Source organism: Oryctolagus cuniculus, chromosome 5, assembly GCF_051225735.1.
Source record: "Oryctolagus cuniculus isolate XC-2025 breed Fujian yellow rabbit chromosome 5, ASM5122573v1, whole genome shotgun sequence".
NCBI classification, from domain to species: domain Eukaryota; kingdom Metazoa; phylum Chordata; class Mammalia; order Lagomorpha; family Leporidae; genus Oryctolagus; species Oryctolagus cuniculus.
Window position 1 is genome coordinate 40,760,632 of NC_142871.1, and position 14,748 is coordinate 40,775,379.

General features: G+C 44.2%; 1 protein-coding gene across 17 annotated transcripts in view; it reads left to right on the forward strand.

Annotated features, from left to right (window-relative positions):
* The first annotated feature begins 3,121 nt into the window (after positions 1-3,121).
* The window catches only part of PTPRK (protein tyrosine phosphatase receptor type K), a 604,334-nt gene continuing 592,707 nt past the window's right edge, over positions 3,122-14,748 (forward strand). For all 17 annotated transcript variants that reach the window (XM_089332697.1, XM_089332699.1, XM_089332700.1 and 14 more), the window contains exon 1: positions 3,122-3,932. In XM_089332697.1, the coding sequence (XP_089188823.1) occupies positions 3,833-3,932 (100 nt within the window). In that variant the 5' untranslated portion in view covers positions 3,122-3,832. The remainder of the gene's footprint in view (positions 3,933-14,748) is intronic.

Here is a 14,748-nt window from a genome sequence, read left to right on the forward strand (position 1 = left end):
TAATATTGTTTTTGGGTGGTTTTTATTTTTGACTTTTTTTCTTGGTTGTTAACTTCTGTCTTCTGATTTCTTTATGGTTGTAAGATATACTTCACCTTTGTAACCTTTTTAAAAAATACTAATTTTACTTGGAAGGCAGAATTAGAGAGAGAGAGAGAGAGAGAATCTTCTATCTGCTTTTTTTACTCTCAGATGGCTGCAACCGCTGGAGCTGGGCCAGACCCAAGCCAGGAGCCAGGTGCTTCTTCTTGGTCTCCCACATGGGTGCAGGGGCCCAAGCACCTGGGCATTCTCCGCTGCCTCCCCAGGTACGCTAGCAGGGAGCTGGGTCAGAAGTGGAGCCGCCGGGACATGAATAAGCGGCCATATGGGATGCCAGCACTGCAGGTTGTGGCTTAACCTGCTCTGCTATGTCACTGGCCCCACTTTTTAGCCATTTTTAGTAGTGTGGTTTGGTGGCATTAAATACATTTACCATGTTGTACAACTCATTATCACCATCCTTGTCTGGAAGTTTTGATCTTCTTAAGTGGAAACTCTGTATTGTCTTTTTTTTTTTTTTTTTTTTTTGACAGGCAGAGTGGACAGTGAGAGAGAGAGGGACAGAGAGAAAGGTCTTCCTTTGCCGTTGGTTCACCCTCCAATGGCTGCTGTGGCCGGCGCACCGCGCTGTTCCGATGGCAGGAGCCAGGTACTTCTCCTGGTCTCCCATGGGGTGCAGGGCCCAAGCACTTGGGCCATCCTCCACTGCACTCCCTGGCCACAGCAGAGAGCTGGCCTGAAAGAGGGGCAACCGGGACAGATTCCGGCGCCCTGACTGGGACTAGAACCCGGTTTACTGGGACTAGAACCAGGTGTGCCGGCGCTGCAAGGCGGAGGATTTGCCTAGTGAGCCGCGGTGCTGGCCTCTGTATTGTCTTTTTAAAATCACTTTATCATAAGCATGCTTTCATATAATAACTTGTTTTTTTTTCATAATCTTCATTTCTAGTGATTTAGAGATATTCCACAATATAATGCTCATGAATCGATCATTTCTACTTTTCTCTTTTGTAAATGGTAAATAAGTGCACATAACATTCTTCACATTTTAGATTATTTCTTTAGAATAGCCAATAGAGTATATGAACATTTTAGGGATTTCTAAATGTAAGTTGTCAGTTTATTTTTCTGAAAGTTAGGCCACATTTGTAATTTGTTGGTGGATTGATATATTCATTCTTTCAAACAAAGATCAAATAAGTTTCTAATACTTGTCAACATTTAGCTATGCGGAAGACATACCTGGTCTCGAATGATTTCAATTCGCACTGGCCAGCACTAGTTACAGTCTCTGAAATCAAAAGGACTGGTTTACTTGTCAAAAAGTTCATTGCATTTCTTTGTTATCTGTAAGAAAACATCTTGTTGGTTTGCTGATTCCTTTAAGAAATGTCCCTCCTCCTTTGTTTGCTTTTCCCCTTGTCTCACTCAAATATGTGCTACCGGACCAACCACTTAATTTCTAATCTTGTTTATTCATTTGTGAAATGTGAATAATAATGGTACAACATCATAGGATTGCTGGCAAATTCAGTAAGATATTTTATATTTCAATGTCTCAATGCAACATTGTAGACCATACCTAACACATTCTAACACAGAAGGTGAATTAAATCTTCTATTAGTTAGCCCAAAGAATGGGTGAGATGAGAATTGTGTGCACTTTTTCCCAGCACTGTAAAGAGGCATTTTGTCTGTGTGTTTAGACAAACAAATCACCAAGTCATGAACTCTCTTTACCTTTCTACAATAATGGAATAACCCATGGATTGGTATGTAAATGGTGGGGTTTTGTTTGTTCTTACTGGGCCAAAATGCTGCTAAATTTTACAAAGTTCTGAAAAGTTCTTACAAAGAAAAAAATATGTCCTTAAGTTTTTTTGAACCTGTAATCCAGTGTGGGTGGCAGGGAGGGTAGGGGGCAGAAGTGACACTATGTTCTTAAATCTATATATATATATCAAATACATGAAACATGTATGACTTAAATAAAATTTAAAAAGAAAATTAAAAAAAAAAAACGAAATAGCAATGGTGATGGTGTGCTAGAAGTTATAGGTTAGTGAGTTAACAACAACAACCAAAAAACGACATTGCTCCCTAAGGAAGGATGAACTGAAGTATGCTGAATTGAGTTGACAAGTGTTGGGCTTGTCAGTGAATTAATGGGCAAAGTCTGAGACTTCAAATTCTGTTTAATCAAGCTTCTATTGTTATTCAATTAAAAAAGTCTTTTCTTTCTTGGCAGTGTGTGTGTGTGTGCGTGTGTATTTGTTCATAAGATGTGTGTGCACTTTCCTTTATATTTCCAGCTTCTGTGCTAAGCCTGGCCACTGAGAGCAGATATTTTATGGAAGGAATAGGGAGCGTGGTCAATTATGTGACTGTTACATTTAACTGAATTTCACATTGTCTTGATTTTACAAAGGCTAAAGAGAAGATGTCTGAATAACTGACAGATGTCAATCCACAGACTATTGCTTTAGGAACTGAACCAATGACATTACAATTCGGAATAAAAGTCATGTGTCTATTTCACTGCCACCACACTTTTTGTGCTGTTATTCACAAAACGAATAAAGTATGCCCTGTGCAGTCTTACCATAGGCGCAAGTTGGCGTGGCATATGGTGAAACCACTCCAAGCTGCCACGGAAGTGGCCAACTGTAGAGCCCTCCCCTGTCATAACAGAGCTCCCGATGAATCATTCGTGGCTGTCTTCACTGTCGGTGTCCCTTTGTTAAATAAGGATGTTTTAAATAGCTGCTAGCTGTGAAAACCAAAACCAAAACCAAAACCCTCGTCTACTCCACCAGCCCTAAGCAAACCGAAAGGATCATTAGGGCCGATGCAATGCCTAGGTGAGCGAAGGAGCGGAAAGAGGCCAGGTTTCAGAACAACAAGCAAAGTCAGTGAAGCACAGAGTCAATTCAACTCTTCGCCGAACGACAAATAAACCAGACAGGAGTCACGCCAGCTGTTCACACTGGAAAGTTACCAAACGTTTATTTGGGTTCAAGTTTTACGCATGACAAGCGTAAGGAACAATGCGTTTCCTACGGGGTTGAGGTGTCTGATTCCTTATTGCTCCAACAAGGCAGGCAGGGGAGTGTTTCCTTAGGGCGCTTCGACACTCCCCCTTTCTTCCCACCGACAACCGCTCTGGGGACCTGCACCTCGGGGGACCCAGCTCCCAGGACGCCTCTCCTCCGGCGGCGGCTGTGCTCCGCGCTCGCCCTTGCGGGTCCGGCCACCCTGCTTACCCTACTCGCCTCGCAAACTCCGATTTCTGGAACAGGGCAGCGAGCGGCGCCGGATCCTCTTTCCCGCCCGCTGCCCCCGAGCGGCCGCGGGCGGCGGGGTCCGCACCGCGAACAAAGGCGGCGCGGGGCGCGCGGCCGGGGCTGGCGCGCGTCTCTCCGGCAGGAGGCGGCGGCGGCGGCGGCGCCGAGCCCGAGCCCGCATTCCTCAGAAGCGCCTGGAGCCCGCGGGGCGACGTCACCCCCGGCTCCGCCCCCGTCCCTCCCCGTGCAAAGTAACTCTTGACTAACAGGAGCAGCCTCGGCGGAGCATGGAGAGCAGCCGCCGCGGCCGGCGGGCGACGCGGGCGACTCTCTTGCCCCCGAGGTAGTTTGGCGACCGCGAAGGAGGAAAAAGTGCGGGCGGGCGGCCGGGGACTCCCGCCGGCAGCCCGTGAGGCCGCCCGGCGTGCACCTCAGGCGTGGGTTTCGCCGCGATTGCCCCCAGCACCGCTTTTGCAAAGCTGCCTGAAACTTCTCCCAAACTCGACATGGAAACGGCGGCGGCGGCGGCGCTGCCCGCGCTTGTGGCGCTCTTGCTCCTCTCGCCTTGGCCTTTCCTGGGGTCGGCCCAAGGCCAGTTCTCTGCAGGTGAGTGACCGGGGCGGGGGTGGCGTCGCGAAGCCTCGACGGGTGCCCCCAGCCCGAGACTGGCGAGGAGTGGAGCTGGGTCCTCGCCTGGGCCGGGAGCAAGGATCTGAGGGGCAGCTTTGGCGACCCGAGGGGCGGGGAGAGGGACAGAGGGTCGAGGGAGGGGTGCCCCTGAGTTTGTGCCAGGTGCGACGCGGGGCGGCGGACCGGCGCCACTTGGCGCAGGTAACTTTGGTCTTCGCCACCCATTGTTTCGCTGCGCGGCGCGCTGGGGGCGCAGGCTGTGTGGAGACGCGGCTTCTCGGGGCGGGGGAGCCGGTGGCCTCGGCGTCCGGCACAGCCCGGAGCGGCTTCGTGGGAGACAGAAAGAAAAAGTAGTTGGGACCCCGGGCCCCGCTACTCTGTAGCTGGCGGGCGGGCTTGTTGCTGTCAGCCCCCAGAGTGCTCACGAGAATTCCCCGGGAAGCCATTGTCGACTGTGTGGACGCGCGACGCGGCTGACCCCTGGGCGCGCTTTGCCAGGTGCTTTTTGTCCCGGGAATAACCTCCCCGGACTATTGTCCAACTCCTTCCCAGTCCCTCCCCGGGTCCCCCGTCTCCTCCCCCAGCCCGGGTTCGCCCCGTGGGCTGGGTCCCCGCTTGGAGTCTGTTCCCGTGTGAGTCGGCAGAGCGGAGCGCGGTGTTTTGAAATGAGATCCTAAGGATCCGCACCCAGCCAGGTCTGGGCGCCGGGTCGGGAAAGCCCTGCCCGCGCCGGAGAGCCAGCTCGTCTGGCGGAGTCGCGGCGAAGCTGGCCAGCAGCCGGGCTGCTAACGGCCGCCGCCCGCCAGGAGAACCCCTAGCGACGGCCGGGGAGCCGGCTCGCAGGTGCCTCTGGGGCTTCCAGGTCAAGCCACTGGGAGAAGCCGGCGAACCGCGGCTCTCCAGCGCGGTCTTCGGTTCCCTTCCAGTTCTGCGATCCCCGCCGTAGGTTGATTGCCTTGGGCGTTCTCTCTGAAGTTTCGCCAGGTGGACGCTGGGGAGCGGGCTCCCGGGCGCTCTTCTGCCTCCCGGCGGTCCTGACAACTTTTCTGGCCACCCCACCCCACGCGGCGTGGCTGGCGAGCGCATCTGCCATTGTGGTTCGCAGAGCAGATGGAGACGCAGAGGTGGCACGGGGGCAATGGAGAAGACGGGAAAAGCGACGTTCGCGCTCCTGGCCGAGACCTCGGGACGTGGAGAAAAAACTAACTTTGGACTCGACAGTTTTGTAGCGTTGTTGTGGCTGTCCTGTTTCCTTGGAAATAAACTCACATTGGTTTTCCGGAGTAATCCTTTAGTTGCCTTCCGCCACCCCTCCCCCGTTGGGACTCTATAAAAAGAGTTAGACAACAGATTCAGGTGGCAGCTTGTGTTGTACACGCAGGCAGAAATGAGAGCGCGCACAGAAAAGCCATGTATATGGGTGATGTATGCAGAGGGCCGCAGCTCTATGCAATGAGTGATCCCACGGTTTAATTTAATTCTCTCTGGAGTGAGCGTTGCTGCGTGCATCTGTGACATACAATGCCCGCTAGGATTGGAACCGTGCTTGATGTAGCTCATTATATGCAGGCAGGTTGGAGTGAGTATTGATTTCTGCAGTGTTTGTCACTGCACTGAGAGCCTACGCTTGAAAAGCCATGTAGTTTGTTAATTGAAAGTTTGAACTCTACCAGTTGCATGATTAAACTTACATGCATTCAAGAGCAGTGGCAATTAATGCCTCAGTAGTCGATGAATATATTTCGGCAGTAAGGAAACTTTTCTTTTTCTCTTTTTAAGTGTTATTTACCCTTGAATGAATAAGTAAATATTAAATTTCCTCCAGCACAATGTTACAGATGTGCTTTTCTGATACCTGGAGTTTAGGTGTCTTGAATGCATGTGCTTTAGACTTCCAGTTGTAAGTAATTTAAATAAACATACCTAGCTTTTCTTGAGTGGCAAAGTAAAACGTTTGATGCTGTGGTATATTTGATTAACAGAATGTGCAGTCCTAATAAATGCAATTCTCATAGGATTGTATTTCAAGACTTTTGTCATTTAGGATTCACATTTATGCCCCCAAATGAACATCTTTTACTCCTAGGTTAAAAAGTCAGATTGTGAATCTGCCTTTCGCCATAAATTAAGTTTGTAACTACTTCTCTAGCTGTCAGATTAGTTTATAATCTACTGTTAATGAATTCTACAGCAGTCAGGTGTGTTGTAAAGACATTGGAGATTGCTGGTGCATTCTTGTTGCTCTTCCTTTTTTACTACATTAAATGAATAACTTTTATTTGTTTTGAGAAATTTAAATATGCTTTAAAAGTCTAAAACACAGAATTTTAAAATAACACCTCCTGTTAAATGTATGTACATCACACACCTTAAGTCCAGTTCACCACTTTTAGATATTATCACGTGGTTCCTAATGAAGTAATTTTCAAAAGCAAATTTGAAAAAAATACAGATTGTTAGATGCTTGAATGTCATATACTTATTCAATCCACTTTAAAAAAAAAAAAAACACCAGTTTAAGAGTTTTTCATTGTTGTGACTTTTTCCTTTAGGTTTCGGAATTAGAGTGTAAAACTGCTGCATGGGAAGCCTCTTTAAAACCAAAACTTCCTGTAAATTTCCTATTTATGTTCTTTCAGTTTAATCTGTCACTTCAATGACACCTATGTCACATCTGTTTTGTATTGGCAGAAGCTGCAACACAGGTTCACAGACAGGTACTGAAGTCAGTTCTCTGGGCTGCGTAGCTGTCAGCTCTTGGTATCATAATGTAAGAAAGTTTTCTTTTTGACTGACAAAAACCTGGCAGAGGTGAGGGAACTCAGCTTTCTCATCTGGAAAGTGGGGATAATAATACCTGTCCTGACTTTTCCACATGTTTTTTTATGAGGATCTAATGAAGTAATTTATGTGTCCCAGCACTGTAAGTTATTATAAAGCATGGTGCAGCGATCTAGGGTGTAATCAACCTGTGTTATTTGTGGCTCCTTTCTGGACTGCCCGAGCTCTTGCTAGGAGGATAGGCTGGTCAGGGTTTGTGTGTGTGTGTGTGTGGGGGGTGTGTTTCACACTGGCAGTCATTCATTTTAATCATTGGTAAACATAAATATCCTAGATTAGCAAGACCACAGTTTTATCAGCATAACTAGAGAAGTCCTCCTTTAAAAATGTTGTTTTTACCTACTGCATGTAGATTCTGACTTGAGTTAAACCTGTGGGAGACTCACTATTAGCATTCCTAGCATCCTAACTGGAGAAAAGCTGTATTTTCAGTTTCTTTAGCTGTTTGTTCAGCCCTTTCATCTCCGTGTAGAGAACAATATGTAGCTTTGAGATGCAGTCTTATCCACGACCTAGAGAGGGACTATTGTCTCTTTAGTGTGACGTGAGCCTGGCAACACAGCTTCGGGTCCTGCCTTGCGTGTGCACCGGGCAAGTCACACTGTTGATCCCTTAGGACCTTGCACCCCAGCTAAGCAGTGCCACTTTCCTTGCAACTCACTCCCTGCTGCCTCTGCATTTGGAAATAAATTTGCTTGTACTGAATACCTGCTAGGGAGATACATTGGGGCTAGGCTTATTTTAAGTCTTGCCATTTAGTTTTGTGGTGTTGATTGGCCAGGATCCTTTGGTGTGCTTATTCAAACTCTGCATTCTGTTCACTAATAATGATATGCAACTGGCCACATCCATGACTGCTTTTCTCTCACTAGCCCCTTGGCAACTGACTGTTGATGTTCCCAGATTGCGAGAGGTGATTTTATGTCTGGCCTGCCTAAGTGGGAAGAGGGAAGTCTGGATGCTATTTGGGCACTGGCATGTGTGCTGCTGACAACTCTGTGTTCACGAGTGTGAATTTGAAAAATAAATCAACCCCTCTGCCACACTGCCTCTCTCCCACATGCCTCTGCAGGAAAAACAAAGCCCCACAAACATATACACAAACTCACAGCCACCTTGTTTTTCTTTGGTGCTGGATGTGTTCTTAAAAACTGGAAATATGAATCATGTACTGCTCCAAGCTAATGCCAGTTCTCTCACCAGATCTTATGTTTCTGGCAAGGATAGCGTACTATATGTTGTGATGATCTTTGAAGGGATATTTAATTCATGTGATATGATTCCATGTGGTGAATGTGTTTTGTTGCCTCCTAATATTTTTGAAGTACAATGTACTTGATCTACCCAAGGTGCTATTTAAGACAGGGTAAAGCAGGCTCCATATGGGTCTGTGCTGTTCCCATTTTCCCTCTTTGCTTTTCATGGAAGCTGGAGGAAGAACACTGGAAGATTGAGAGCAGGAAACATCAAGAGCGTTTACAGATTGTTCTTAAAGACAAAACAAAGCACACAAGGATTCTGTGTGTGCATGCGCGTGAGTGTGTGTGTGTGTTTGATCTTTTAATTTTCAGAAGAGGAAAAAGTGTCCTATTTTTAACTTGTTTATTGGAATCAGCCTTTGCTTTTGTCCAAATACACTCATTTCTTATTCTGTCGATGCAAAAATTTCCCTCTGTGTATGCCTCTCAGACTTTACCCTTTGATCATATTTCTCTGGTCGGTGTTCCTTTATCAAATGGTGTTTCTCTTTTCCTAAAAAGGTTGTAATTGCTTTTGAACATGACTTGTTTTTTCATCAAAACTCATGCTGTTTGTCATGGTTACTGAAAAACAGTACAAGACATATCAAACCATGATTGTATTTTAAAATGGTATTTGATAATAAAGTAAGTGAATAATACATCAATCAAGCTAATTTTTATTTCAATTGAAGCCAGAAACAAACTTGTTTATCTATGAGATGATCTTTTAATGTTGTAGAATATTTATTTGTTGTACTTATCTGTCACGGAATAAAAGAACGACTTTAAGTCCCTTTTTGTGAAATGGGGATAGGAGATTTGAGTTCCTTATTTTTTGAAATAAGTGAGATAAAATACATACAAATATCCTTTGGAAAACTTTAAAAAACTAGTTGTGTTTAAATGTTTGTTATCAGTGAGAACTGTGAGGTGGCTAGCTTGTAAGCTTCAATTCCATCATAGTGCAAATGTGGTTTGTGAAAATATTCTTGAAGAATCTTTGTTGGGGCTAGGATGTTTTCTAAGTTTCATGAAGATTCAGTTGAGAGCTATTCATTTTCCTTTTTTATTCTTGTGGGAATTCTTGTGATTTGTAGTTAGTATTTTGGTAATAAAACCAATTTACATCACCCTGTGAGGCTTCTCGGAATGGTGAAGTTCTGGGGATGTGAAGACCCCATTGAATCTACTGTGGAACACGGCCATTTCCCACTCCGCTCGGGTGGAGTGTTGGGCGCCATGCTATGTGTGTGTGGATAATCCCTAGCAATTACAAGTGGCTTATTTTGCTACTCACAGTTGTTTTAAGAGCAAATTAGCTAGTCTTAAATGAAATATTCTGTTTCAACTTGGTATGGCTGTAGAGTCATGTTAATAACAATGATGAATGGGGCAATGCTGCCTGAAAGCTCCTGCTAGTGACATTCTAGGGCGTTTTAATAGAGGAATTCGGAAATAAAGCCAAACAGAGTAGTCTCTAGTTGGGCTTGTTTGCATTGACTTTGTTGGGAATCCTGGAAGCTGGATTTGTGTATGTGTATGTATGAATACACATGTGCACACCTGCACTTTCAGACCTTAACAGTGATGGTACTTCATCCTCCAAAGATTCAGGTTTCAAGGAAGGAGATGATATCTGGAGATGGGAAAAAAAAAAATCCATTTTTGTATTTTTTGAAAGAGTATTGAAAACAGATCATTATTTTTCCTGTTTCATAGATGGAGTAGCAAACAGACATGGAACATAAATGAACTACATAGTCTATACTGTACTTGTTCTTTACTATACTTTTAACAAGAAAGTGATAAGTCTTCCTCTAGATTGGTGTCTATTTATATAAGCCCTTCCTGGTGCAGTCTGTTCCTTAACCAGCTGCTCATAGTTTGATTCGCCAAACTCTGTCCAAGGCAGCAGCTGACCAGCTCCAGAAATTCCCCTAATCTTTGTAGAGCAGTGGGGTGATCCAGCAGCTGCTTAAATGGAACAGTTCCTTGATGTGATGTGCCTTAGACCACTCAGCAAATTCCTGAGTAGAGAGGCCGCCTGTCTAAGGTTTTCGTGTCCCACCCAGCGGTTGATGGCTGGTATCTCCAGGGTCTTTGGCTTCCTCCACCGCAGAGTGCTATAGAAGTCCGCTCTTTGGTTTGTGGCCTGTGTACCAGTGGCTTCCATACCCCTGGGAAGTTGGTGATGATCTGTGGTCAGAGTCTACTCTAGACCTCCTGAATCAAAATATGTATTTTAATAAAAGCGTTATGTGATTTGCTTGAATATTTAATGTTGAGAAACAACTGCTGTGGAACAAAGACAGCTCAGCTTTAAAAGATGGCTAAGTGCACCTTGCTGTAGAAATACAAGACTATTGTGGAAGGATTAATTATAACATGAAACATTTCCCTGGATTTGTATTTCTTATCAATATTTATTTGATTATGACTTAATATCATAGACACATCAAAACAACAATGTCCTACAGGTTTTAAAAAGAATACTCAAGAGGCCAACATGGTGGTGTGGGAGGTAGAGCTGTCGCCTGCAATGCTGACATCACCTATGGGCACTGGTTCGTGTCCTGGCTGCTCTGCTGCCAATCCAGCTCCCTGATAATGGCTTGAAAAAAGCAGAGGAACATGGCCCAAATGTTTGGGCCCCTGCCACCCATATGGGAGACCCAGATGAAGCTCCTTGCTCCTGGTTTCAGTGTGGCCCAGCTCTGGCCATTGCGGCCATCTGGAGAGTGAACTAACTAATGGGAGATTCTCCCTCTTTCTCTCTCTCTCTCTTTCTCTCTTTCCCCTCCCTTCCCTCTCTCTCAGTAACTCTTTCAAAATAAAAAATGAATCTTTAAAAGAAAAGAACACTCGAGCAATTTTGAAAAAAGACATGTCATAGGAAAGTAAAATCAGGCTAGGTAATTTTTGTGTGTGTGTGTGTGTGTGTAAGAATGTTTAAAGGTAAACGTACCATTTATTTGCTAGATGCGAATCTTTTTTATTTAGCATGCTTTATGTTGGCACAGGAAATCCTGTTCCCTCTGACATTACTCTGGCAGTCTCTTGTTTTATTCGGCTCTTTTTCTTCTAAGTGTAATTTAAGGTCTTGGTAATAAGAAGCTCATTTGTAGGACAAATTCAATGAATGGGAGTTAGTAGGTAGAATCCATTCAATATCACTAGTATTCTTTTACTATTTTTTGTGCTCATATTTAAGAACAGATATTCTTGTCAGTTTTCTCAGGAGCAAAATTATGATGTAATAGACAGTGTACACTATTCATGTCAAAACACAATTTAACTTGCATTTTATAGCTTGCTTTCAGATTCTTTTCAAAAATGAATTTCCCCAGAAGACCTAATTGCCTTCTTATTAATGAGCCTGTGTTTTTTGTTATCCATTTACTATTCTAAATGTGTCTACTTGTGCTAGCTGTTTCAACAGTGAAGTCTCTGATTAGATCACAACTGCTATATTTGTTTTTGCCATTCAGTAGTGATTCAGAAAATGCTGGCATAATGGTGTGGTTATCGCAGAGACTAATAAAAAACAATTATAAATTAATGTTGAGCTAGAATAGTTGGTCATATTGTGATATCAGTAGCTGGAGTTTGGGAATAATAGAAAAAGTGGCATTCTCTGCATTTTAGCTACTGTAAATGCAAGTCTGCTTAACCTGTGAAGTTTGAAATACAAAAAATATATAGTTGTGGGATGAATAATTACAATCAGAATGTTTCCATATTTACTTAATTTAGAGACTAGTTCTTAAACAATGTGGTTTAATTGAAGAGGAGCTCTTGCGATGGAGAAACCCTGATAGGTGCTTACCTGCACCATCTTCGAGAGCTGTGGACTTGGAATTTTGTGTCTCATTACTTGTTTTAATTTTACTCCAAATTCCACAACCTTTCTTGGTGACTAGCTCCACTTTTGTTCTTACCAGCAATCATCAGATTAATTTATTCTCCTGCATGTTGGAGAGGAGAGATTTTTCCCAAAGTAGTGGCATAAATGATGATAGGTACTGCTATTTATTGAGAACTTTTGACCTGCGAGGCCATATAAACAGTGCTTAATGTAATTTTTAATCTTTCAAGATGGGAATCATCTTCACTTTACAAAGTGAGGCCTAGAGAAGTTGAGGAATAACTTGCCTTAAGTGACTGTGTGACATTTTTAGATGTATACACATACATGAAGTGATTGGATATTTGTGGGGGGGGGGGAGGGGAGGCTGTATTGGTGGAAAATTCAGCCCAGATGGGTGACAACAAAATAGGAATTTATCATCTCTTGTAATTTGACACTTCGGAAGGATCCTGATTTAGAAATACACATCCTCCCAATGGGGAATGATCTAAATTGCCTACTCAGTTTAGCCTGGTGATAAGCATGGGGGTTCTAAGATTTCATACAGAGACAGTTCTACCTCACAAGATCCTACGTTGAAATCCATTATTGAAATGTGAATTACCTGAAAAGGACTGAGGCTCACTGTGATTGGAGCCAGTGGATCATGTTTCCAGCTCCTTAAGCTAAGACTGGCTGAGGGAAAGATGTTACAGATTGGTATCCAGGATTCTGGACTCAGACCCAAACTCCCACCCTGGTTACGTGGATGAATCAGCACACCTGTGGATCCCCAGACCCATCATCCATTGTCAACACACACGGAAATGAGTTCTAGAAAGACAAGCAAATTGTAGTGTAATTGCTAGAGATGGAATTACATAATGTATGCACAAAAACGGCAAGAGTGGGGGAATGCTTTTGTGTTTGTAATGTTTCTGAAGGAGAAGAAAGGAGGAGATGGGGAAAAGAGAGTTCGGTCAGATGGTTCTCGTCCTGGACCACTAGGTCCTAACACCAGGTCAACATGGTATGGTCTGAACCTTAGTCGAAGCGGGGAAGGGGAGAAAGGGAAGAGAGGAAAGAGGCAGGTTTGTATCAGGTAGGTTTGTATATGTTGCAGATCCAGTGAATGCTTATTTTTTGTTTTCTCTTTAAGTTCTGCATTAAAGTGTGAATTTTATTATTTTCATTATTTTATTTGACTCAGTAAGGAATAAGTCCAACATTAAATTGATGATCCCTTATCTTACATAATTTGTCCAAGTCATACAGCTTGGCAGAACTTGAATGCAAACTCAAGATTTTAATTTATAGGTCATTGTTGTTACCATATATATGTCATTTTGCTTAACAGTAATTTATAGAGATAATTATTACTTATCATCTTCTATAATTATTTTGGTTTGTATTCAGAATTTCTAAAATAGTGTTTGCAAATATAAACCTGACTTAATGATTGGTTTTGATTGGATGATTAATCCCAGTGCAAGGTAACTATAATATACTTTTGAATGAAGAGGTCATGTTAGATAACTGCTTGGTCTTCAGGTATTTTGACAAAATTTGTTTAGACTTGTATATGTGCATGTATGGGTATTTGCATGTTTGCATCTGTTTCTTTTTAAAGAAGGCAAAGTGTCGCTCCCCCTCTTCATGGAGGAACGACACTAAGCCCTGCCTAGGCTTCATATCCGAGTCACGGCACCATTATGTCGCTCCCCCTCTTCGTGGAGGACCCTGCGCTGTTCTTTTGTCTGCTCGGCCCTCCCCGGGTTTGCTGCTGGTTCTTCCCGGGTTGGCTACCGACCCTTCCACCTCCGTGGAAGGGCGGTTCCCCCTGCCACTTTCCCCACTTCCGCGGGGGAGCAGCACACCGCCGGCCGGCTCTCTCGGGGGCTGCACAGGTGTTCCTTCAGATAGATGTTCCTTGTGCATGTTGTCTCTCTCCTCCTTTATAGTCCTCTTCCACCAATCCCAACTCTGCTACCCACATGCCGAGTACGCTGCTCTCCTCCAATCAGGAGCAGGATCAGCTCCTGCAGGTCATCACTCAAGTTGGCGAGAGGCAGCTGCGTAGAAGTTGGTACTCCCTTCTCAGCGCCATATTGTGGGAGAGCAGATGCATAGAATAAGTCTTAATTCGAGTAACAGTCTAGTCCGAGTTGCTCCCCACAGCAAAGGGTAGATAAACTCAGCTATGGTAAATGATGCTAATTGACAGAACCTACTGTTTACTCTTTGGAAACTAGTTTTGAAAGACATAAGAGGTAACTGAATTTGCATATAATTTTGATCTTCCCCTCTTTGCTGTGTAGCTCTATAATGCACACCTTAGCACCACGGGATACTAAGAAGAGTTGCTGTAAGGTGTATCCTGGGATCCTGAATAATGAATAATATGCAGAGAAGTAGCAGCTGTTTTCCAGCTACTTTCTCTTGTAATGAGAGATTTACCCACCCTGTCTTGGACACACGTTGGTGCTAGTGGCCTAAAACTGGGTTTGACTGAGGACTATGGCTGTGACAGTTTAGACCATGGGGGCATCCTCAGGCACTTTTGTGGTCCACACTGGCCCTTCTATGGCCAGAGCAGCTGGCCTGGCACGTACTGGTGAGGCCGTGGTGACAGAGGAAGGTTTATTGAGTTTATCCTGCTTCCTTCTGTCACTAGAATCTTGTTTTCCCAGATGTCTGCATGTTTTCTTAAAGAACTTACCAAATTGGCATTTCTTCCCTGTGTATTGCTGGCTTTCTGTATCACTCTTTCTTCTATTTTATTTATATATGTTCAGTTGTGACTCTTGAATGATGTAGTTGGTCATAATTTGCCTTAACAACCTGGCTAGATTGGAACAGATTG